Source organism: Loxodonta africana, chromosome 14 (assembly GCF_030014295.1).
Source record: "Loxodonta africana isolate mLoxAfr1 chromosome 14, mLoxAfr1.hap2, whole genome shotgun sequence".
Lineage (NCBI taxonomy): Eukaryota > Metazoa > Chordata > Mammalia > Proboscidea > Elephantidae > Loxodonta > Loxodonta africana.
The window spans coordinates 48498709-48512157 of NC_087355.1; the positions used below are offsets into that span (position 1 = coordinate 48498709).

Below are 13449 nucleotides of genomic sequence, written 5' to 3' on the forward strand. Positions count from 1 at the left end.
GATTTATTTATTTACAGCGGGCTCCCACCGCCCGCAGCTGGCTCCGGCCTGCAGCTGGCTCTGGCCCGCGGTGACATCACCAGCCCGGGCGCGGGTCACATGGCCCGCCGGCCGCCCCGCCTCCGCCCGCGGCCGCCTTCCGAGCGCAGGGTCCCGCCGCGGCAGCTGCTCAGCCGGCGCTCTCGGGGGAAGCGCGGAGCCAGGGCCGGCGGGTGGCCGGGCGAGTCCGGGAGCGGGAGCGCAGGAAGAGCCGGCAGCAGCCGCGCCGTGGGCCCTGCCAGCAGGGAGGCCAAAGCTACGCGGCCGACGCTCCTGCAAACTTGGGCGCGCACTCGCGCAACTGCGCCCGCAGCCGGAGCGATGAAGATGGTCGCGCCTTGGACGCGGTTCTACTCCAACAGCTGCTGCCTGTGCTGCCATGTCCGCACCGGCACCATCCTCCTCGGCGTCTGGTACCTGGTGAGCGCCGCGAGGCGAGGAGGGCGCACCTGCCGAGGCCGGGGCGCCTGGGAGGGGAGGGCGAGGGCCCGAACCTCTGCTAGCCACGCGGACCCCTACCCTGGTGTCCCGCACCCCCGCTTAGCTTTTCACGGCCCCAAGTGGGTGACGGCTTCGGCCTCGGGTGAAGCCGGCGCTAATCCGCCTAAAGTTGTATTATTAGAAATTTAATTCTCTGGGAGAGCCTGTCCGCAATCCCCCACGCCTCGGCCAACCTGTGGCGGGAGGAGCGCAATCCCCTTTTTCGGCTGAGGCCGAGACGGTTGGGGATCCGCTCAGGACCCGAAGTTTGAAGTATTTCTTGGATGGTGGGGTGGGTTGGGGGCTTGGAGAGAAGGAGAGCCGCTGGAAGCTTCAGATTGTGCTGAGAGCGGGTCTTCGGCTGAGGTGTAGCCCCGCTTCTTCCCGTGAAAGTGCTGTTAGTGGCCAAGTAATAACTGACCGTATCTGCGGAGCACGTGCTTTCCTTTCTTCCCTTTCTTTCTAAAATCCGTTTGCCCTGTGCGTTGACGGGTCCACACAGCCGTCCTTGAGGTGACTGGGTATATCCTCCTACCTGTGTGGCGGGGTTGAAGAATTGGAATGTGCCCATTCTCACTGCCAGCTTCTTTCCTCTGCTTTGCTCTGCATGCCCTCATTGCACATTCTCATGCAGAGTTGAAATGGCTGGAGATTCCTGTTACACGTGTGGGTGGTTCCCCCTCACCTGTTTGTTTGAAAGGCTTTACTCTAGGAAGGAATTTGCTGTGAATCGCTGCTCTACAGCCCGCCTGGGGAAGCCATTTTACACCCACTTACCTCTTTCCTGCCCATTTGCAGGTGATCCCTGTTCCTTACAGACACCGCAGGCAAATCTGATTTTTTTTTTTTTAAGTTGGAGCTTTTAAGATCTTAGTTTATGGGGAGCAGTGATTTATCAGGTTCAGTGAGAAAACTTGGAGTCTTGCCCTGTGCCTGCTCCGGGTTGATGGCTGGCACCCTAGACGGCGCCAACACTGAGCCGGATTCCACTTGATTTTTGGTTTTGTGACATCATGGTGGGGAGTTAGACCAGAGCCACTTGGCAGTGAACACCACTGCATAGAGAGGAAATGCCTAAAGAATGGTAGTAAAATGGCGCATAGAACTTTCTAGTGAGAAAAAACTCTTCTCTCTTTAATCCTGAGTCAAGAGTTTTTGTTGATTCATAATTAATACTGTGGTAATTTTTTGATAAAGACATTATGGTGAGTTGTGAACTCATTCATTGTTACATATTAAGCAAAACATTTTTCTCCCCAGGCATATGGCATACTCTGTACTATTTATAGCTTCAAGGTTCATTTAGTTAGTGCCTATCATGGCCACACAATAGAGATTTTGGCCTTAAAAGCTTTCAAAGCTTTGATATGTGTGGGTTCTTATTGTGAATGCAAATGAAACACAGTGTATTGGCTCAGCCCTAACTTTGCTAAAAGCCAAGAAATTTCTTTAGACAAATTAAAAATTATAGCAAAAGAATAGATGGCCTCAGATACAGTTAGTGCTTTTATTTATGATCAAGACAGAGTGTTTTACACAGATGTCTTGTGCCCTGCTTGAAAATGTTCGATTCTGCAGGCTTGCAAGTACATCAGCGAATGTAATTTGTAAAATCTAGGGCACTGCATTAGGCAAATGTATTACATGATCTACAGTAAAGATAAATCTACTCGAGCCCTGTTGTTGGCTGTAATCCCACCAGACGGTATTGGTGTCATAAAAGGAGAGTACTCTTTGTGCTTTGTCTACTGTTGGAGCACGCTCTTTGCGGAAAGCAGTTATTTGGAAATACGTGAATAAGATGTGAATAAGAATAAGATGTAAATAAGAATGTGAATGTGAGTAAGATGTGAATAAGAATGTCACCTTAACCAAGTTGATTCCAACTCGTAGCAACCCTATAGGACAGAGTAGAACTGCCTCATAGAGTTTCCGTGGAGCAGTTGGTGAATTCAAACTGCTGAGCTTTTGGTTAGCAGTCAAGCTCTTAACCACTGCGCCACCAGGGCTCTGAATGCCACTTGGTAAACCTAAATATGTGGAAAACTTGGATTAAGTACTGATAGTATTTATAAAAGGTCCTTTGCATTTCACAAAACAATTTAGGCTTTTTTTTTTTTTTCTTTAATAGTGAGTTTCCCTCATACCTTTAAATGTAATTTGGGCATCCAAAACTTTGATTTACATGAACATGTTAATGACAGTGTTGTGTGGCCATGGAGCAGGGTCACTGAAGAACAAGGCCCTTCCCCTCATCCTCCCTACCTCTAGTCCCTCATTCCAAGTTACCTGGATAGAGTGAGGTCAGTTGTTAGAAAGAAGGAGAGTTTTCAGAAAAAAAGTGTAGGGTTATGGGCAGATATTTTAGGTAAGAGTCCACTGTAAGGGCTCCGGAGCCCTGGTGGTGAGGTGGTTAAGGACTATGGCTGCTAACCAAAAGGTCGGCAGTTCCGTGGGAGCCCTATGGGGCAGTTCTACTCTTTCCTATAGGGTCGCTATGGGTCCTAATTGACTTGATGGCAATGGGTTTGGTTTGATTTATGACAGATAGGTAAAGTGTATCTTTTTTCATCAGTTTTCTCACTGTTTCTTACCATTAACATTTACTAAACTCCTGTGTGCCAGGTACTGTACTAGGTGCTTCCCATAAGCTTAGTTTTACCAGGTTCACAGTGATAAAACCAAAGCTAAGAGAACTTAGGCGAATTACTTCAGGTCCCATGGCTGACTTGTGGTCCGAATGATGTTCCTACTGTGTTATACCCCGAAAAGTTGTGTATGTTTTGTTTTTGCCTTGGATTGGTAAAGGCTCAGGCCAGTAATAAAGAATATTGACTTTAGGTATTTATATGAAACAAACCCGTTGCCATGAAGTCAATTCTGACTCAGAGCACGTTAGAGATCAGTTTTTGTTCTTTTTTTTAATTTTCCTCTATTGAGGTATAATTTACATACAATGAAGTATAGAGATAGGAAGCGTACAATTCATTGAGATGACAAATGCATAAGCCTTTGTAATATGTACCATTAGAGAATTTTTCCAGAGCCCCGCAGAGTTCCCACTTGCCTCTTCCCACTCAGTCCCCAGCACACACGTGGCCACTCCGTCCACCACCATAGATGAGTTTTGCTTATTTCTATAAATGGAAGCATACTGTATGTACTCTTTTGCGTCTGGCATCTTTCACTTAGCATAATGTCTTTTAGATTCATCTATGTTGTTGGCGTGGATCAGTGGCTCATTTCTGCTTATTAGACAGTATTATTTCATCTTATACGACAATTTATCCGTTTGCTGAATCATGGACGTTTGGTTTTTTCCCAGTTTGGGGCTATTCTGGATACAGCTGTTCTGAACATTCTTGTACAAGATTCTTTGTAGACATATGTTTTTATTTCTTTTGGGTAGGTACCTAGGAGTGGAATTGTTGGTCATTGGATAGATGTATGTTTAACTTCATAAGAGAGTACCAACCAGTTTTCCAAAGTGGCTTCATCACTTTGCATTCCTACCAGCAATGTGTGAAGTCCCAGCTATTCTCATCCTTAACCACCATTTGGTATTTGCTGTCTTTTTAATGTTAGCCATTCTGGTAGGTGTGTAGGTGTCGTGGTTGGGAGCTCATGGTGGTTTTAATTTGCATATCTCCAATAAATGCTGTGGAACACTTTATGCTTATCGGTCAGTTACCTATCTTCCTTTTTGCTAAGTCTTTTGCACATTTTTGTTGAGTTTTTGTCTTCTGTTAATTTGTGAGAATTATTTTACATATTTTGGATACCAGTCCTTTGTTAAATATGTATTCTGTGAGTGTTTTCTGCCTGTGTGTAGCTTGGCTATTCATTTTAATGCTATTGTTGATAAACAGAAGTTTGTCATTTTGATGAAGTCCCATTCATCAGCCTTTTCTTTTATGGTTAGTACTTTCTGTGTTCTAAGAAATCTTTGCCTACCCCAAAGTTGTAACGGTATTCTCTTATATTTTCTTCTAGAAGCTTTATCATGTTGGCTTTTATATTTAGTTCTACGAATAATCTTAAGTTAATTTTTTTGTATGATATGAGGTAGTGTTAGAGATTTGTGTTTATTTAAAAAGGCAGTTTCATCACTTAACCTAAAAAAGTTGCGTTATTACATACCGTTTAGTTATTGGAACAGTCTCAGTTTCCTAGGGCTGCATAACAAAATACCACCAAGTGGGTGGCATTTTATCTTCTCACAGTCTGGAGGGTAGAAATCCGAATTCAGAGTCTCAGCAGGGCTGTGCTCACTCTCTGTCATTCTTCCTTGTCTCTTTCAGTTGCCAGTAGCCCTGGTTTTTTTTTGGAGTTCCTTTGCTTTTAGGAGGATCCTCAATGGTGTCTTCCCCCTACATGCAACTCTATTTCCCTGTCTCCTCTCCCCTTGTATAAGATGCCACTCAGAAGGAATTAGGACCTGCCCTGTTCCTGTTTGACCTCGTTAACTGATCACAAAAGAAAAACTCTATTTGCAAACAACGTCACATGTACAGGTTCAGGGATTAGGACTTTAATAAATCTTTTGGGGGAACACAATTCAGTCCCCAACATGTAAGATAACTTATTCATCTTCACAGGGAATAAAAACTGACCAGTCCTGGTTTCAGAGCGACATGAAATTCTTGAAGTAGACTATAACTGCCATATAGTCTTCTGGGATTTCCTCTTTTTCTAGCAAAACTTTGTGTTCTAAACCTGACTCCATTAACTTCTTCCTCAAATTTGCCCATCCTCTAGTCTGTCTTTCATATAGACTCCCTAGCTAGATGCCTCTATCCTGTAGCCACCTTAATCTCTTCCTTTATTCCCTCTCCATGTTCTGTTGATTTTTTGCCATACCTCCTGACTGTCTCCTCATTCTGTCCTGCTGTTCTTATCCTTGCTGTTATTTCTTCAGTTAGGCTGTCACTAGCTCTCACCACCAAAAAACCAAACCCAGTGCCATCGAGTCGATTCCACAAGCTCTCACACGGCTATTATAATAGCCTTATAATTGGTCACCCTGCTTCTAGCCTTACCATCATGTAAAAATGACGCGGTAGGAGCGGCTGACCTCCTCTAACTTCACAAGGGGAGAGGAGAATCGAAATCAAGATTGACAGCCCAAGGCTGATTCCTGTGAGGCATAGTTCAGACATACCTCCACTTTATCAGTTCTGACAGCAGCAGTCCCTCTCACTGCACTCTCTGCTTCTCTGCTAGGTAGGATAATTCGTTGCAGTGGCCATACAGAATTCACAAACCGTACTTATAGTTATGAAGTTTGTTAGGGAAGTAATAGGTTACAATTCAGGATACAATCCTTCAGTCAGGACAGTCTCTTCTTAGCCCTGCTCACAGATAGGCCTTTCTCTGGCTCTTGGCCCTGGCCTCTGCCCTGCTTGGGCAGGTATTAACAAAGCTCTTTAGCTCTTTTTGCACCCTACTCTGCCAGTAAGCCTTAGCCCGAAGGCACTCAGCTCTCTTGCTCCATGAGTTGGCAAGCCTAGTTCCACTGACAGGTGCATGGAGGCATCCCACTCTTTCAGAAAGCCTCTTGTCTGAAGGTGTTCCATTCTCTTGTTCCATGGGTCACCATACCCATTTAGCAACCTAACTCTATGGGTCAGGAAGCCCACTATACCATCTCTCACTGGTCTCCTGGTTCTGCTACTTCCTGTTCTCTGCCACGCTTGCCACTCTGTCTTGTCATATTGTGCCGTCTCCGGCGTTATGCTCTCTGTCTCCTGGATATAGGAGGTTCTCGGCACAGGGATTCCTGGTCCAAAGGACCCACTCCACTTCTAGCTCTTCTTCTTAGTGGTAGTCAGCTCCCTCCCCCATCACTTCTCCTTTTATCTTTTGTAAGATAAAAGGTGTGAATTGAGGGCATAATTTGAATAGGGTGGTAACTTGAGACACACCCCTAGTAAGGCAGTGTGACTCAAGATGCATCCCACCTTAATCTTATTAACATAGTAGACAACTCACTCCCAAACGGGACTGCAACCACAAGCATAAAAAACAAAAACAAACCCATTGCCATCGAGTCTATTCCGACTCATAGCAACCCTATAGGACAGAGTAGAACTGCCCCATAGGGTTTCCAAGGAGCCACTGGTGGATTCAAACTGCCGATCTTTTGGTTAGTAGCCGAACGCTTAACCACTGCACCATGAGGGCTCTAAAACTATAGGCATAGAGGCTAGGATTTACAGCACATCACAAAATGGAAGATAATTATATCAGATCACAAAATGGAGGATGGCTACATTACATAACTGCCAAATTACGTCATAACCATTGCAGGTCCCATACACCTTATTTGTGTATCATTGTGTAGGAGTCACAAAGACTATGGCTGGAAGGGCCATATTAAGTAATTCAGTGCCTCACACATCAACAATCCTTTTTTTTTTTTCTATTCTGTTATAGACACAGCTGCCAGAGGTATTTTTCTCAAACACAAATATGAACTGGTTATCCTGTTTTCTAAAAATGTTGGCTCCCTGTTTTTGTCTTCTGGGAGTTGTGTGTGTTCCATGACCTAAACCAAACACGATTTAAGTGGGCTTAGACAACAAACAGTGGCTACATCTCTTTCCTCTCCCCTGCATCCTCTCCTCTTTCAGGTGTTCCTCCTTTTGGGTACAGATAGCTGTGGTAGTAGTGAGCCAATATGGAAGCCCTAAGTCCTGCGGTTCACTCTGATTTGATGAGTTTAAGTTACCTGTTCATCCCTGAACCAAACCCTGAGGCCAGGAGTTTGTGCCTAGAATGTGCTGATTAACTTAGGTCTGGAGTTTTTTTCCCCCTGCCTTTGAACTATGGACTAGGAGGACTGCGCACTAGAGATGTGATTCACTTTACTCAGAACATCACGTTGAGAGCGAAGGGCTGGGTAATTTCCCAAAGAATCAGAGACTGTTACTGGGGGGAGGGAGGAGAGAAGGAGGAAAGGAGGACAATAAAAATACCTGTTACAGTCCAAAGTCCACATTTCTTCTGATGGAATATGCCTTACCATCAGGACCTGAACCTTTCACAACACATGCAAGCATACTTTACCTTTGTAATTTCTTTCATTGTTTTAGCTTGTGGTTTTCTTAGTGTGTTTTAAAAAGTGGTACTGGTAGTTGGAAGAATTTGCCATTGGCCATAGGGGCGGGTCCCTATGTGCATATCCTCTTTTTCATATTCATTCATTTGGATTTAGGAATTCAGTCATTCTGAGTGCCTCTTTATGGGGTAGTTGGCCGTATATTAGATAATATAGAATGAAAGAGATCAGAGTGGTCTTGTTGACTTTATGACCTGACCTTTCAAAGAATTACCTAATTCACCTTGAAAGTCACAGTTTGCTTGTGTACTCAAGCTTTGTGCCCTGACAAGTTCTGGAGTGATAGTACTGACTTTTGCCTGGGTAGTAATATGGGATAGTCAAACCAACAGCTTCCGTTTGTAGAGTGATTGGTGGTTTTCAGTGGGTTTTCATACCCCTTCTTCCTTAGACCTCAAAGCCACACTAGGATCAGGCATGTTGGGTAGTGATACGCTCATTTACGATTAATGGTTTCCTTCGAGCTGTCAGATTCTAGGACTTGGCCAGTAATTCCAGGGTGAAATATGGACTGTTCTGTGGCACTTACTTAATCCTTATGGCCTGGAGTTTCCCCCACTAAATTAGATTGTCTAAGACTGAAATACTAGGCTAAGGAGTTTGGATTTTATTCTGTAGGCAGTGGGGAGCCATTAAAGAATTATGAACAGGAGTGACATGATGAAAGCAGCTTTTAAGGAAGATTAAGATGGCAGGCTGTTTTAGATGGCTGAGAAGCCAGATAGGGTGTGTTACAGTCCTCCAGATGTGAGATATGCTACATACCAGTTTTCGCAGCACAGGTCTCTCATTGCTAATGATATGAATAATATGAATGGGAATTTTTATCAGTTAGTGGGTGATACAAGTCTTCTTTTGCCATCCAGACTTTGGCCATCTGAATTCAGAAACCGAATAGGATTCAGAGAGTGAGGGATACTGGATTTTTACAAGGTATCCATTGCTGAAGTCCCCCTACCCTTTTTTTTTTTTTTTAAAGTACAGGCTTTCCCCCTGCTCACCTAATATAAGAACTCAAAGGCAGTTCTAGCTAGAAAATACGGGCTGGTGAAAGACTTCAGTGGTATTTAATATGTCTTTTAGTTTTTATTCCTCTGTTCTGAGAGATGTTCATCAGAACATTCTAAAGGCAAGCTGACCAAGAAATAAATTTAAGATTGACACCAAAGCTATTTATTAGCATCAGACTCTCTGGGACCCACTTTAGGTATATCTAACTCGGCTAACAAAACAGCAGGTATTGAAGTGGTTAATATAGATTTGGCACTACAGTGTATATTATGTTTACACATGCAAGATATTTGTTATATATCAAGTTTGAATCCTGGTGTCCACTTATATGAATCTTGGTCTTGACGAGTAAGACCACAGTTCCCCTCTTTACCCCACCCCCTTTGAGGCAGATATATTATTGCCGATAAAGGAAATAGCATGCGACCCCTAGCAGTGTGGCTCACTGTTCTCTCCACCTCCTCCCAGCCCTCCGTGGAGCTTTGGGAGCCTGGATGAGAGTTGTGAAGAGCTGTAAAGTGGATAACCTACTTTTCTTTGGGCTAGATAAAAAGAAAGCAAACAGCACACTTCTTCAGTCACCTGTAAGAAACCTTTAAGGGTTTGGTGTTGCCTCTTTGCAACCGCAACTTTCAAAGGGCAATTAATCTGGATAAAAATGGGTTGTATTTCTCAGTCAGGGAAATAATGGGGGCCAAGAAATGCTTGAGGAAATACAATTCCAGATGATTAGTTGGTATAAATAAGCTTGAATTGCTAAGATAACATGCTAGTTGGAGGGCTTAGAGGTGTTATAGGTTGGAAAGAAAGCCCGTAGGGTGTCACCGAATTTGGCACTTCCTTAGTGAACTCTCCACCTTCCTGGACGAGAGATTAGTTCTTGTCAAAGCCCCAGAATTGAGTGGCTGATTCACACTAACTGAACTTACAGTAGACTGGCATGTCAAACCAGAACGTCAATTTATTAATATTCAGTCGGGAAATATAATTTGTTGTTGAGATGAATACTCCTATCCTTACCAAACCAAGACCAAACTCATTGTCATCAAGTCGATTCCAACTCAGAGTGACCCATAGGACAGAGTAGAACTGCCCCATAGGGTTTCCAAGGAGTGGCTGGTGTATTTGAACTGCTGACCCTTTGGTTAGCAGCTGAGCTCTTAACCACTGTGCCACCAGGGCTCTGCTCCTATCCTTGTTGTTAGGTGCCCTCGAGTTGGTTCTGACTTATAGCAAACCTATAGGATAGAGTAGAACTGCCCCATAGGGTTTCCAAGGAGTGGCTGGTGGATTTGAACTGCTGACCTTTCGGTTGGCATCTGAGTTCTTAACCACTATACCACCAGGGCTCCACTCCTATCCTTAGGCCTATGTATTCTTTTCCTTTACCTACCGAAAACCAGACCGTTGCCATCAAGTTGATTCCCACTCCTAGCGACCCTATGGGACAGAGTAGAACTGCCCCATAGGGTTTCCAAGACTGTAAATCTTTACAGAAGTAGGCTGCCACATCTTTCTCCCTTGGAACGGATGATGGGTTTGAACCGCTTACCTTTTGGTTAGTGCTGAGTTCTTTAACCACTGCACCACTGGGCTCCTTCTTTTCCTTTAACCAAAAACCAAACCCATTGCTGTTGAGTTGATTCCAACTGATAGTGACCCTAAAGGACAGAGTAGAACTGTCCCATAGGGTTTCCAAGGAGCGCCTGGTGGCTTTGAACTGCTGACCTTCTGGTTAGCAGCTGAGCTCTTAACCACTACGCCACCAGGGCTCCACTCCTATCCTTAGGCCTAGGTATTCTTTTCCTTTACCCACCGAAAACCAAACTCTTTGTCATCAAGTTGATTCCAACTCAATAGCGACCCTACAGGACAGAGTAGAGCTGCCCCATAGAGTTCCCAAGACTGTATATCTTTACAGAAGTAGGCTGCCACATCTTTCTCCCATGGCTTTAGTATTTAATAGCCTTTTATGAAGACAGCTTCAAAAAAGAAATAACAAACATTCAGGATGAAAAAGATGAAGCCTGCAGGCCAGAACTGCATGTCTTTTTAAAAAGAGGGGTTTGCCTCTTGGATAGTCTTTTGTGGAGGTTTCCATTTCGATTCCCCTACCCTTGATGTGGAAACCCTGGTGGCGTAGTGGTTAAGTGCTACAGTTGCTAACCAAAGGGTCGGCAGTTCGAATCCCCCAGCCGCTCCTTGGAAACTCTATGGGGCAGTTCTACTCTGTCCTATAGGGTCAGTGTGAGTCTGAATCGACTCAGTGGCACTCGGTTTGGTTTTGGTAGCCTTGATGTAGCCTTGCTGACCTGGGGTTCTTTTTTTCTGCCTTTTTGTGGTGGTGTTGACTTCTCTCCTAGCTATTCTTTTTTGTGTCAGTATTTACTTTTAATGCTCTCTGTTTTGGCATAGGTAAAGCTGCTGTAACAAAAACAAAGAGATGCATAAATGTAGTAGTTACAGAAGACAGAAGTTCTTCTCTTACGTTAACAGCCCAGGGAGGGTTGGCAGACTTTTTGTTTCATGAGCCCATTAGAGACCCAAGCTCATGAGGCAGCTCTGTTGTCCCAAATATGCAGATTCCTTCCCTGGGTCTAAGGAGCTGCTTCATTTATCCCTGACTGCCTGTTTGGAAACAGCACACCAGCACTGTGTTTGTGTGTTCCTGTACTGGAGAGGGGAAAGGGCACCTGGAGGACAAGTGACTTTATTTATTTAAGGTTGTGAAATGGAAGTTGCACATGTCACTTTCATCTATATCCCAGTAGCCAAAACCACCACCACCCTTCTGTCAGTTTGTCATACTTTGGTGTCTTGTGTGTTGCTATGATTCTGGCAGCCATGCCACCAGTATTTCACATACCAGCAGGGTCACCCATGGCAGACAGGTATCGGTGGAGCTTCCAGACTAAGGCAGACTGGGAAGAAAGGCCTGGCAATCTACTTCTGAAAATTAGTCAGTGAAAGACCTATGGATCACAACAAGATATTGTCTGATATAGTGCTGGAAGATGTGCCCCTTGGTTGGAAGACACTCAAAATACACAGTAGCCACAACAGTGTACTCGAGCATACCAACGATTGTGAAGATGGCACAGGACTGGGCAACGTTTCATTCTGTTGTACATGGGGTTGCCATGAGTTGAAGCCAAAACCAACACACATGATCATACCTAGCTGCAAGGAAGGTTGGGAGATGAGATCTTTAGCTGGGTGTTACGTATCCAGATAAGTCTATTAACATAAAAGAAGGGGAGAACAGACTTGGGGACATTTAGCAGTCTGACATGCCACCTAAGGGCAGCCTTATTTCTGAATACTTGAGGAACGTCTCATCTCTCTGTTGTCCACTGAGATAAAAACTACCTACCAGTAACCCAAGGCTTTAAATCCAGTTTACACAGCAGTGCTTATTGGTTCTCAGTACTTCAGTTTTCCTCTCTAAATTAGAGTTAATAATTCTAGTATGTATCACAAGGCAGCTTAAACAAGTCATAAACATAGTTGTGATTATTGATAAAACTATTTAGCATGCAAACGCTAATGTATTTTTCCCAAGGTGTGCTCCAACAATGGAGTTTTAATTGAATGTTGGAATTTATAAAAAGAAAATGAAGGTAATGTGAACAGCAATTTCAGTATGAAAGCGCATATAGGCGTCTATCTAAGACGTAAAGTGAAACTGTTTATGGCTCCGAAAACTATCACCATGCCTATGGATAAGGACTTTCTACCTGAAAAGAAAAGAATTGCAGACATTTTAAGCCTAGAAGGAATACTGAGCTGCTTTATCCAGTTTCTTTTTTCCCTCTCACTTCGTTTCTCCTTTGTTCGTTTCTCCTCCTTTAACAAATGTTTATTGAGCACTTCGTGGGTGTTAGGAACTGTGCTGTGCGATAGTGATATCATGGTGGTTCAGAATAGAGTTGGTCTTTGTCATCATGAACTCTATGGTCTAGTGCGCCTAAACGCATTGCCATTGAGTTGATTCCGACTTATAGCAACCCAGTAGGGCAGAGTGGAACTGCTCCATACTGTTTTCAAGGCACTAATCTTTATGGGTTTGAACTGCTTACCTTTTGGTTAGCAGCCAAGCACTAAACCACTGTGCCAATGGAGTTCCTTATGGTCTAGTAGGGGAGCTATCCATCAGTAATTAATAAATGTTAGTTATCAGTAATGCTAGTAAGTAATAGAAGCACAATTTTGTTAAATGCTACAAAGGAGAGTGTGTGGCGTGGCCTTATGTTAGGACATATAACAGGGTTGGGGGATTGTCTTAGTCATCTAGTTCTGCGATAACAAATACCACAAGTGGCAAAGAGAAATTTATTCTGTCACAGTCTAGTAGGCTGAAGTCCAAATTCAGGGCACCAGCTCCAGGGGACGGCTTTCTTTCTCTGTCAACTCTGGAGAAAGGTCCTTGTCATCAATTTTCCCTTGGTCTAGGAGCTTCTCAGCTTCTGGGTCTAAAAGGACATGCTGTGCTTTCTTGATGGTATGAGATCCCCCTGTCTGTGTGCTCACCTCTCTTATATCTCAAGAGATTGGTTTAAGACACAATTCAATGTTGTAGATTGAGTCCTGCCTCTTTAACATAACTGTCACTAATCCCATCTCATTAACATCATAGAGATAGTATTTACAACACATAGGAAAATCACATCTAATGACAAAATGGTGGACAGTCACACAATACTGGGAATCATGGCCTGGCCAAGTTGATGTATTTTTGTGAGACACAGTTCAGTCCATGACAGGGATGAAAGTGATTTGTTGGACAGCCTGACAGTCTC

The 13449-nt window shown here is 44.0% G+C and overlaps 1 protein-coding gene across 1 annotated transcript in view; it reads left to right on the top strand.

Moving 5' to 3' along the window:
- The first annotated feature begins 233 nt into the window (after window positions 1-233).
- Window positions 234-13449, top strand: part of LAPTM4B (lysosomal protein transmembrane 4 beta) — a 62836-nt gene continuing 49620 nt past the window's right edge. The window contains exon 1 of the mRNA XM_010588420.3: window positions 234-459. Coding sequence (XP_010586722.1) covers window positions 361-459 — 99 coding nt within the window. The 5' untranslated portion in view covers window positions 234-360. The remainder of the gene's footprint in view (window positions 460-13449) is intronic.